Here is a 12,737-nt window from a genome sequence, read left to right on the forward strand (position 1 = left end):
CTCTGGCATTTACAGGACAGAGCGTACTCACCAATTCTTGCCCTCTCACTGTTTATTTCTCTTCCCCTTGCGCCTTATCGCTCTATATTTGTATCTGTTTATGCAACCTATCTTCCTTGGCCATGCATGTATGTGATAGAGACAGAGATACTAATACCTTATGGGAATTAACCCTGTTCTTAGAATCAGCACTGTAGAACATAGCGTGTATAATAAGTATAGTGTTAATTGCAGTGTAGCCTAGGTTGCCTCTGGCTATGAATGTTTCTGTACTTGTATCAGTACATTTTTGGCTAATAACATAGACCTAACAATTATTGTAAATGTGTGTTTACCTTGTGTTATAATAACCTATTTTCAATTTAAATGATAGGACTGACTGAAAAGCTGACTTCCTCCATTATAGGCTCCTGGTTGTAATTATTACATGTGTAAGCCCACAACAGCATTGCTGTTAGATAGCTTCATTTATTTAGTTAGCTATACGAAATTAATAATAGCCTAAAACTTATATTAGCTGTATGGCTAGCTTTATTCAAAATAGCAGAACATACCTGCCAGGCGACAAGTCAGCTCTCCCGCGCTGCCTCTCTTTACGCGAAAATCGTCATGCAGACTTGTGCCCTCATGGAGATTCCGTGCAGTGGATAATTAATACTGAGGTATTAATTTGTGATACTTCACTAGGCTAAAACAAGGTTTACTCGTTCATTCGTGTCGGTCAACCACTGAAAACATAAATGTGTCAAACTTTGTCTGCCTCTTCTTATCCATTTGGTGGAATTTCAACCATGCTCCGTCTTCTCTGCTTCCCACCCCTCCTCGTGCACTTCTCCAATCCTCCCTCTCAGTCTCACAACAAGAGGATAATGCTAGTGTCTCGTTTCCCCTAGCAACCAGTTGCTATAGGAATATTCCTTAGTAATTCAAAGTGTTGATGATGATGTTGAAGAGTCCAGATGTATGACCACGATAGTTAGATTAGGCTAGTTATTCAATCAAACACATTTATTTTACAATTATAGACCCCTAACCTAGGAAGAAATGTGTCTCTTATACATGTCTGTGTGCAGTTACAGGTAGCATACTCCAAAAACTAGAGAAAATTCGACAAAAATATATTAAATCCACCTTTTGCAAAGTCCTCGGCATTTTAGCTGTGCACATCTCACATTTCCCAACACCGTTGCAGTAACTAGTCGTTTCTATGCGAAGCGGCTGCGGCCGCTTGTAGAAGTAGCCTTAATGACAGCACTTCCCACAGTGCGACCAAAAGAAAGATCTACACATATGCAAGAGGTATTTATCGCTCAATACAAAATGTGGATTTAATATTTTTCTGAATATTCTCGCTAATTTTCCCCAAACATCAGACACCCCCTGACCTCGGACACTTTCTAGCGGTTGGAGGACTGAATCACCTCGAGCTCAACATTTAAATGGACTGAAAAATAACGGTACGTTTTGTGACTAACGACACCCTTTTAGCTAGCTGACCACCGATTTTCAGTGCAATTTATGTAAGTTAAGTTAGGTTTTGAGAGTTTTCAAAAAAGTTATATGTACACATTTTGTGGAACACGCTGCATATTGTAAAAATTCGACTGCGCGACAGACCACACCTAATTTAATATCCAACTTTTTACCTCTGAAATATAGCTAACGGATTTTCTAATGTTGCTATCTTAGTTGCTAAATGTTGATAGAACTGCTAAGTAACAAAAAGGAAAGAAATTGTAAGTGTTAGATAATACTGTAACGACCCTGTATTGTGTTCTGTGTTCATGGGTGTGTTACCGTTCTCATGGGTGCTAGCAGGGGGTTAAATATGCCAGGACAGATGGAAAGGTTGGGGGGGGTATGATGGGTAATCCCGCGGGGTTGTGGAAATGCTTAAATAGGGGTTACGGTCTCATCTCTCTCTCTTCTGTTCGGGACCCTTGATTTGACATGTTCTGTTTGTGTATGTTCGAGGTTTAGCGGCGTGGGTTGTGGCCTGAACAATAACCCATTCAGGAATAAACCTGTGTTCTGCCTGTACACCTGGTGCCCGTCTCTCTTTTACTTTATGACCCAGCTGGGTCATTACATTGGTGTCAGAAGTGCTTTCGAACGACGGGATAGATCGAGATTAGGCGAGTTAGCTGTTTCAGTATAGGCCGTGGTTAGCTTTAGCGTGACTCGCGTCTACGGTCATGATGATCGGGGAGAGGCGGAAAGTTAAGGGAAGAGTCGGACAAAGTGTCCGTTGTGGGCTCGGGGTACCCGGTCGGGAGGGTCAGGCGATGACGGCTGTAGAAGAGCTGGAGAGCCACATGGCGGGAGTTAAATTGTCAGTCAGCAAGATGGCAGAACGGCGGGTTTTCCTTCAAACCGCTCGACCAGAACAGACGTCACGGCGACGGAGATATCGACGTCACCGCGTGCGAAATGGCTGGGTCTCCTTATGTAAACAGAGATGGCGGCGCCCTATTGCCATTGGCCACGGTAGCGGCTAAACTTCCAAAGTTCAATGGACAAGGTAAATGGGAAGTTTTTTTTCACTCAATTCGAGTTGTTGGCTAGAGCCGGGAGGTGGTCTGACGAGACGAAAGGGTTACAGCTTGCCCTGAGCCTGTCAGAGGAGGCGTCGGAATGCCTGCTAACGCTAGCCCCGGGACGAGAGGCGACTACGGTGCGCTAGTGGAGGCATTGGGGGGCCGTTTCGGCAGCGATGCACAGCCCAACATGCTGCGGATTGAACTGAATAACAAAAAGAGACTTCAGGGGGAATCATTAAAGGCGTTGGCAAGTGATATTCTGAGCCTGACCAGGCGGGCTTATGCAACTATGCCGATTGGGGTGCAAGACGAGCTGGCACGGGACAGTTTTATTAGAGCGCTCTCCCCCACCGAACTGGGTAAGCATGTGCAGATGTCGGACCCAGCATCTCTGCGGGCTGCAGTGGAGATAGCCAGGAAGAGGGGAGCTGATCTGGGGTGAGGGAGTGAGAGTGGAGGTTGCCAGTCAACCAGAGGTGAGAGCAGCGGCGGCCGGGGTGCCGGGGGTCACCAAACCAGAGTGGGTCGACGAGTTGGGAGGGTTAGTCAAGACCGCTTCGCTTGTCATTGAGAGGGGCTCCAGACAACATCGCAGTGTCAGCTCAACTTCCATTGTCTGCTGGGGTTGTAGCCAGCCTGGCCACATTCAGCGGGAGTGTGGCAGATTCTCCAGTCAACAGGGAAAGCGACAGCGGGTTCTCGCGCAGGGGGGCAGCGCGGGCCCATTCCTCCGCCCCCGAACCCACAGTAAGCAGAAGAGGTACCCAGCAGTGCAGGCAAGAGGGTGGGGACCTGCTTCCCCAGGGTGTAGCTGCCACCGTGTTTCCTAGTCCGGTAGTTGTGGTGGGACTTACCACCATTGGGGACTTCTGCAATGTCATCGTCAAGGTAGAGGGGGTGGAATGTTTGGCCCTGGTCGACACGGGCTCTACAGCAACCCTGGTGAGACCAGACATACTACCTGTTGGGGTGCGGGTGGAGCCGACCCTTGTCCAGCTACGGACTGTCACGGGGGAGCTAGCCCCCATGTTAGGGGAAGTGTCGGTTGTCTGTGACTGTGGGGGGGAGAACTGTGGGGTGTCCGGTGTGGGTAGCAGCGTACAGGACCCCTGTATACTGGGAATGGACTTTTTGAAAAACTGTGGGGCTCAGTTGGACTTAGCTTCGGGCACTTTGAGGCTGTCGGGGGCCCACAGTGGGAATGTCGCCTTCGGGAGGGCCAGCAGGGGGCAGGGCTGTCCCTCCGTCTTCCTCCAAGCTTGCCGAAACTCCACTGGTCGTCCCGGCTGTTCCCTTGGTCGTTGTGCCATCCCAGCAGCTGTCTCCGGCGGCAACGACCTTCACTCCCCATAATGGTGCAAGCACAGGCATCCCAGTAGCCCAAAACACACTGGCTCCTTCACCCCATCAGCCCGGCCGGGGGAAGGAGGAAGTTATCGACGCCGTGGAGGCTGTGTGGCTGAAAAACTGTCAAGGTCTGGACGAGAGACAACAGAGACAGTTAAAGCAGCTGCTGTTTGACTTTAAAGATAGCTTCGCTTGGGGGGAAGATGAGGTAGGGCAAACGCACCTGGTTCAGCACGACATCGACACTGGGGACAACCAACCCATTAAAATTCGGCCCCGTCGCATTCCCCTTGCCAAGAGGGGAAGCAGCAGCCACAGCTATTGCTGACATGTTGCGGGCTGATTTCATTGAGCCATCAGATAGCCCATGGTCCGCGCCGGTCGTCATGGTGCCTAAGAAAGGGGGTAAACTTAGGTTTTGTGCGGACTACAGGGGCCTAAATTCTGTCACCATTAAAGACTCTTACCCCATACCGAGGATCGATGAGTCGCTAGACCACGTCAGAGGGTCCTCGTGGTTCTCTTCCCTTGATCTGCGCAGTGGCTACTGGCAGGTGCCCCTCTCGCCTGGGGCACGTGAAAACGGCCTTCTCCACGGATAGGGGCCATTGGCAGTTCAAGGTGCTGTGCTTCGGGCTTTGTAATGCTCCTGCCACCTTTGAGAGGCTCATGGACAGAGTGCTGGCGGGGGTTCCGAGAGACGAGTGTGTCGTGTACCTAGACGACATATTGGTACACGGCACGTCGTTTGAGGGGGCACTGGGGGCACTTAGGAGAGTGCTGGAGAGGATCTCGGGGGCGGGGCTAAAATTACACCCGGAAAAGTGCCATTTCATGCAAAGGGAGGTGGCGTTCTTGGGTCATCAGCTGGGTGGTGAGGGTATCAGCACGATGCCAGACAAAGTGGAGGCTGTGAGGGGGTGGCCAATTCCAAGGGGAAAAAAAGAGGTTAAGAGCTTCCTGGGTCTGGCATCCTACTATCGTAGGTTTGTGAAAGGGTTTGCGGGGATAGCAGCTCCTTTGAACCACCTTCTCAAGAAGGACACTGTTTTTCAGTGGACCGAAGAGCACCAGCGGGCGTTTGAGGCCCTCAAACATGCCCTGGTGGAGGCCCCTGTCCTGTCCTCACCAGACCCAAACCGTCCGTTTATCCTGGACACCGACGCAAGCAATGAGGGCTTGGGGGCCGTGCTGGCTCAGCGTGGTTCTGACGGGGAGCACATAGTAGCTTATTACAGCAGAACTTTTGATAAGGCTGAAAAACGCTACTGCGTGACAAGGAGGGAGCTTTTGGCTGTCGTGGCAGCAGTACGCCATTTCAAGTACTACCTGGGGGGCCTGCCATTTGTGGTGCGGACGGATCACTCCGCCCTGCAGTGGCTTCTCTCCTTCAAGGAGCCAGAGGGTCAGATCGCCCGCTGGTTGGAAGAGCTGCAACCCTACGACTTCCAGGTGGAGCACAGGGCCGGCCTTCGCCACAGCAATGCAGACGCCTTGTCCCGCCGCCCCGTGTGCTGAGGACGGCTGTGGGTACTGCGCCAAACGGGTGGAGCGAGAGAGGGAACTGTGCATGGAGGAGGGAGTCACCGCCACGGTGAGTCAGCTGAGGGTGACAGAGTGCCGGGAGCTTGAGGCTGTGGACGTCGGGGAGTGGAGGCGTCGCCAGGAGGAGGACGCAGAGCTGCGTCCTGTGCTGGGGTGGGTGGAAGAGAGAAGACGACCGCCATGGGGAAGTAGCCCCTCTATCACCAGTCACCAAAGGACTCTGGGCTAAATTCTCAGTCCTTAGAGTGGCTGAGGGAGTGCTCCAGAGGGGGTGGAAAAAGCCAGCTACTGGAGAAATGACGTGGCAGGTAGTGGTTCCCAAAAGGCTGCAAGGGAGCGTGTTACAGCAGCTTCACGGGGAGTAGGCGCAGGGCATTTTGGGGTCTCCAAAACGTTAAAGCGCGTACGTAAAGGCTTCTATTGGGCCAGGCACAGGAGGGATGTGGAGGACTTTTGCAGGCAGTGCGATGAGTGTGCTGCTAAGAAAGGACCTCCAGGTCAGTCACACGCCCTCCTACAACAATTCCCAGTAGGGGAGCCCATGGAGAGACTGGGGGTAGACATAGTTGGACCGTTTCCAACCACAGACAGCGGTAACAGGTGGATTCTAACTGCTATGGACTACTTCACCAAGTGGCCAGAGGCTTACGCTCTCCCAGACCAGGAGGCAGAAACAGTAGCTGATGCATTGGTAGGGGGAATAATCAGTCGGTTCGGGGTGCCACAGTCTATACACAGCGACCAGGGGAGAAACTTTGAGTCACGGGTGTTCTCAGAGTTGTGTAGACGGTTAGGCGCGGAGAAGACGCGCACTACTCCGCTTCACCCCCAGAGTGATGGGCTGGTGGAAAGATTTAACAGAACATTAGCACAACAGCTGGCTATCGTTACCTCAAAACACCAGAGAGATTGGGACACCCACTTACCGTTTATTCTTATGGCATGTAGGTCGGCTGTTCAGGAATCGACTGCGTGCTCCCCAGCGCTACTAATGTTAGGTCGTGAGTTGCGCACCCCAGCCGAACTGACGTTTGGCCACCCTCCTGATAATCGACAACGGGGTTTTGCCTGGCCCGAACTATGTTCGTCGACTGCAGAACCGGTTAGAAGCGGCTCACACCTTCGCAAGAGAGCAACTCGAGAACGCAGGAATGCGCCAAAAGCGCCACTATGACTCACGCGCTAGGGGGAGGCACTTTGGAGCGGGAGAACGCGTGTGGCTTCACAACCCCACGCGCAAGAAGGGGCGGTGCCCAAAGCTGGACAGTGCCTGGGTGGGGCCGTGCCTGGTGATAGAGAGAGTGGGGGAGGTGACGTGCCGGGTGGAGGTTCCCCACGGGGCAGGAAGGTGGTGGTCCACCGGGACCGATTGGCGCCCTACAGAGGGAGGAAAACGGTAGGGAATGGAAGTGAGGACTCTGATGTGAGCACACGGGGACAGTCTAGCGAGGAGACTCTAGTGCAAGCTGAGCCTGGGACGGGGGCTGCCTCTTCGGAGGGCGCTGGAAATTACATTGGGGCAGATGAGTGTTCTGGGGGTCCACCAGTGAGAGTCAAGGGGAGGCACAAGAGACTGATGCGACCTCCGGGTCGTTTTGTAACCCTAGGGGCTAGGGTTTAGAAAGGGGGGGGCTATGTAACGACCCTGTATTGTGTTCTGTGTTCATGGGTGTGTTACCGTTCTCATGGGTGCTAGCAGGGGTTAAATATGCCAGGACAGATGGAAAGGTTGGGGGGGTATGATGGGTAATCCCGCGGGGTTGTGAAATGCTTAAATAGGGGTTACGGTCTCATCTCTCTCTTCTGTTCGGGACCCTTGATTTGACATGTTCTATTTGTGTATGTTCGAGGTTTAGCGGCGTGGGTTGTGGCCTGAACAATAACCCATTCAGGAATAAACCTGTGTTCTGCCTGTACACCTGGTGCCCGTCTCTCTTTTACTTTATGACCCAGCTGGGTCATTACAATACATATCACGAAAACAGCTGCATGTTGTCAAGCTTTACCGTATCAAAATTGGAGTCCTCTGACGGAGGCGTTTTGCACAATCTGCAAAAATGTATTTGGAACTTTTGAACCATGAACTTTTTCGACACCTATCACTGTTGGCTATATTTCATCTTACAACAGCTACATAGAGGCAGTATTTAGTTAAATGGTACAATGTATGCATCAATATTACACTAATTGGGACACTAATTTTCATTACAGATAACATCAAACAAAAAACGTGGGTACACTTTCAGTTATTGTGAAAACGTTCATCACCTTTCAATGCCTTAGCTTTGAAATGTAAATGTTTATACATATTCAGATTGAGTTATCTTTCTAAAATGTGTATAGTATGCCAAGTTATTTAGCTACATGTATTTACCACTGCAGCATGGAGAAAGTCAAGAGGAAGCAGTGGAGTGAGGTGGACATGTTCCATGCCATGGAGGACTGCGGGGCAGGGATGGCTATCCGCTAGGCTGCCAAGGTTAGGCATCTTTTGTTTTTAGGAGATTACCATGTGTATGTGAATTTTATCTGCTAGTAACAGTTTTCTTTTCTTATCTACCAAGGTGCATGGTGTACCTCGGCAGACCCTGGCGGACAGGCTGAGCGGCCGGGTGACCCATGGTTGTCGCAGTGGACCACCCACATTGCTTGCACCAGAGGATGAAAAGTCTCTGGTGCAGTACTGTATCTACTGCGCCAGCCATGGGTTTCCCCCTTCACCAGACAGAGGCTGATGAAATACGCCGACAAAATACGCAGGTATTTGGTGTTCTATGTGTTTATGTATGTAGAATGCTGGACTGACTGTTATCAATGTGTGTGATGTAAATGTGGATGTGTATGGTGATGCCAAAACAAACATTTTCATCCTGGATGGACAATTATATATTCTATTCTATTGTAGGTTTCGGCACCCAGGGGAAACAATCCCACCACTGGGGAAGAGGTGGTGGGAAATGTTCAGGAGGAGGCACAAGAACCTAAGCATGAGGAGGCCGGACACCCTGGACAGGGGGAGAGCTGAGTGTGCCACACGTCCGACGATGGACACCTTCTTCACTTCTTATGAGAAGCACTTGGAGGAGAGTGGGTTGAGGGAGAAACCCAGACAAATCTATAACTGCGATGAGTCTGGGTTTCGTAGCGACCAGAGCAGGCACAAAGTGCTGGCTCCCCCGGGGCGCAAAACACGTGTACCAGCAGGCTCCGGGGACCAAGGAGCACATCACAGTGCTGGCCTGCTTCAACGCAACTGGGGAGGACATCCCCCCGTTTATCATCTACCCCAAGTGTTTCCCGGTGGCCACTACACACTGGGAGGCCCCCCCAAGCCTTGTATGGACGGTCAAGCAGTGGCTACATTGACGGGGACCTGTTCAGGAAGTGGTTTCTGCACTTCATTAAGTATGCAGTGAAAGAGTGCCCTCTCCTTCTCCTCTTTGATGGGCACAAGAGCCACATGGACCCGGAAGTGCTCGCGGTGGCACTAAGGGAAGGGGTTATACTTCTTTGTCTTCTACCACACTGCACCCATGTCCTGCAGCCGCTGGACGTGGCATACTTTGGCCCTTTAAAGGCTGAGTTCTCCAAGGTAGCTGGAGACCTTAGCCATTTTGACCACTCCTACATGGTAAACAAATCAGAATTTGCCAGAGTATTCCGCTACCCGTACCAGCGATGCAAGGACATGCGCTATGTGGTGGAAGGGTTTAAGAAGTGTGGCCTCTTCCCTTTTGACCCTTCAGCCATTGAAGGGTCCCGTTTAATGCCGTCTCGGACCCTACCGGGTCCCAACACCGCCTCTACTGGAACCAGCAGCAATGTGCCATCCATCAGCACCTCCTCCCCAGCGACCACAGGAGGACCCTCAGCCCCTGCCCCAGTCCCAGCCGCTGCTCCAGTCCTATCCCTATCTCTAGAAGAGCACCCCCTAATAGAGGGGGGGCTGATAGCGAAGGACCTGGGGCACATCCTTACTGTCCTGAAGTATCGGCTGGACCGATACAGAAGACTCCCTGTGGTCGCCACATGCCTCACCCGGGGAGGAATACACGCGCCAGTGGCAGGAGAGGGGTGAGAAGGAGAGGGCCGGGGCAGAGGAGAAAGAGCGTCGGGCAGCCCTCAGAACACAGAGGGCACAGGAGAGGGCTGCCATGGATGAGACCATTGACGCCATCGCCTCTGCTGGACCCCTGCTGGAACCACTCCTGACAGCTGCATCACCACTGCCAGTGCCTCCCAGTGTGCAACACCTGTAGGAGCCGCCGGAGTCCCCAGCTGCAGAAGAAGGCCACATGCCTACTCTCCCGGCCACACCATCGTCGGCCCCTCAACCCCACCATTACAAACACCAGCTCCTCCAAGCCATCGTCGGCGGTTTTGTCCACCACCACCCCAATGCACACCACCCCCCATGTCTGTCACCACCAACACGGCCTCCTCTGGACCAACTTCCTCCTCCGTCTCCCCTGGTCACACCACCATAGCAGCCTCGTCTGGTGTCCCTGCCCCCTGCAATTTGAATACCACCACCTCCACAGGTAAACACATGTTAAATTACGAAAAATGACTGTTTGTTATCTGTTTTATAAAACAGCAATGTAAAAAAAATATATATATCTTTATATATCTACAGTAAATAGCACCAGCCCTCAAGTCATCTCCGCCTCCTCCAAAACCTCTGCAGCTTCCTCCAGAGGTATTGATGTAAAAAAAAGTTGAAAAGGGTTTTCATGCAACATGCTCTGTCTAACACTACTTTTTCTCAAACTGCAGCACAGAAAAGGAAGAGAAAAGCTACACCGGTCACATCTGTCACACCACCCATGGCACCACTCTCAGGTACTTCATAATCTGTTTTTCTCGCTCTCTCAGTTGTATCAATTACTATTGTTGTTGAAGAACTTCTACATTTTGCAAAACCATATTAATCAATTTGTATTATTATTTAATTTTTTATAAAAGAAGACACCACCTGCTGTGCTCGCTGGGGGAGCGTGATCCGCCTGCAAGCTCCCCTCAGGAGTGTAGATCCGAGGTGCCATGGGTGTGCTGTGACTTTTGCCAGCACTGGTTCCACTGCAGGTGTGTGCAGTGGGATCAAGAGGTAGCGGTGGAGCTGGATTTTTATTGTGATTTTTGTGACAATATAGGGATGGAGGTCGAGATTTAATTGTTTGTTTTGTTTGTGTTCATATGAAATTATTTATTTGTTCAAAAAAATAAATGTCTAAAATATAATATATATATTTATTGAACCCATCTTGTGTATTTCTTCCTTTACTTTCCAAGTGCACCTCTGCAACACAAACTCCAACAGTGTTTTCATTGTTTTATGTTAATGCACATAACTGAAATTAAAGTGTATTTGATGTAAATTATTAATACTCATATTTCATTTGGTTACAACACTGAATATGTTGGTGAAGAACCATTTTTTAAGAGTCCACAAGAGGGCGCACCGGGCTACGCAATGAAAAGTTGACAGGCAAGTCATTATTTTTTACCTGAAGACTAGCCAACTAGTCAGCTATCTAGTAAACACTTCGGGTACGTGGTTGGTGTCTCTTTTTTCAACAAAATTAAACGGATATATCTTGTACTTGAACAAAATAGTAAGGTGCCCAATAACTGGGGGCCGTATACAGATAATACGGGACGTATTTTTTTTGCTAAACCGCTTATCAAAAGCAGATAACAGTAATATTTTCAAATGAAATGTCAAACTTGCTAATTGCTAAACCGTTAGCTAACATTTTTACGACAACAATAATCACAAAACATTGAAGGCTTGATCACAAGATAACACTGTTGAAGGTAATATATTTCTTAAACGCTGTTGAATATGACGATAATACGGGATTCTACGCTCTGTTTTTTGGAGTTCCACCTGCAACTGCACACAGATGTTCATAAGAGACAAGTTTCTTCCGAATCGAGAACAAAGAAAGTATCGCCAAGGTTTGTAAAAAAATATCCTGATTATGGTAAACAGCAGCCTATGCAAGATCTCAGATGAGCTTTAGCTCTGCCACTGAGGTTCGTGTTTACATGGCTATCTAGCAGTAATGTTAGAGGCTTTGATTCAGTTAGTCTACTGGGAGGAGAAGAATTGGTGAGTCGCTCTGGATAAGCGTCTGCTAAATGATTAAAATTTAAATAATAAATTTGTCTTTCCCCAGGATACCCTTGCTTGTGGAGATAATGCTAGCAACCGAATGCTTTAATAAAGGATGAAGGTATAGTAGACCCAAGTAGCCTATTGTAAACTGTAACACATCTCACAATTAGAGTAACATGCAATTTTATCATTGGGGACATCACACTTTGTGCTATAGAGTATAGACTGTTGGGTTTAACAACATTTCCAAAACTCCATACCTGATCATAGGCTTTTGTTTTGAAATGTGTATGCCAGTAATGTTAATTTTATCACCAGCACTTTTGGAAGCATAGCACCACTGTAGCTATATAATCCAACCACCTTGACTGATGACTGTCAATTCCTGCTGGAAGTTTCTAACTTTCACAGACTAACCAACCTTTTCTAACTTTCACAGACTGACCAAACTTTTTTCACAAACGTTTTTAGAGTAAGATTGTTGGTCATGAAGATGTCCCTTTCCTAAAATAGTGTAGCAAACAAGGGGGGGGAAGCGAACCCAGGTTACATGCGTGAAAGGCACACACCCTACGCATCGCTCCAACAGATTTAACCCACTTGGTCAGAATTGTAATGTGGCTCACTGTATTAGCGAGGATCACTACACCGTTTCGACCACTTTGACCACCAATATGCAGCCTACAGTTTTTTAGAGAGACAATAGATTTGTGGGAGTCCTTCGTAATTAAAACACTAACCAGCCGTAACATACGCATTCGATTTCTATTGTCTGCCATTTTGATTACTTTTATCTCCTAATGAAGATGTGTGTTGGTGTACTGGTTTTCCTCAACAGCCACCCTCGTTGGATGTATTATTGTTGCCGGCTGTACAGCCAGAGCTTGTGTGCTCGCCCAGGGTTTCAATTTTAGTCTATTTTAGGATTAGGGTTATGTCATGAAACGTGGGCTACTAGGCCTACATTATAAATATGACACAATCAGCATTTCACTTTGGATATGAATAATCCAAATTATCAATCAGTTATCAAAACGCTCAGATATAACCACCAGGGCAGGAGGGCGAAGAGATGAGAAGAGTAGGCTATCTCAGCTGATTTATGCAGGAGATTTAAAATAATAATGTAAAACATATCTGTAGGATTTTTAGTAACTATTTGAATGATGTTTTAGTCCAATGCA

At 49.0% G+C, this 12,737-nt stretch overlaps 1 protein-coding gene across 1 annotated transcript in view; it reads left to right on the forward strand.

Annotated features, from left to right (window-relative positions):
* Nucleotides 1-11,048: 11,048 nt before the first annotated feature.
* The window catches only part of LOC121552205, a 59,292-nt gene continuing 57,603 nt past the window's right edge, over nucleotides 11,049-12,737 (forward strand). Inside the window, exons 1-2 of the mRNA XM_045218633.1 lie at nucleotides 11,049-11,393; nucleotides 11,615-11,671. Coding sequence (XP_045074568.1) covers nucleotides 11,666-11,671 — 6 coding nt within the window. The 5' untranslated portion in view covers nucleotides 11,049-11,393; nucleotides 11,615-11,665. The remainder of the gene's footprint in view (nucleotides 11,394-11,614; nucleotides 11,672-12,737) is intronic.

This window comes from Coregonus clupeaformis, unplaced genomic scaffold (assembly GCF_020615455.1).
Source record: "Coregonus clupeaformis isolate EN_2021a unplaced genomic scaffold, ASM2061545v1 scaf1699, whole genome shotgun sequence".
In the NCBI taxonomy this organism is placed as follows: domain Eukaryota; kingdom Metazoa; phylum Chordata; class Actinopteri; order Salmoniformes; family Salmonidae; genus Coregonus; species Coregonus clupeaformis.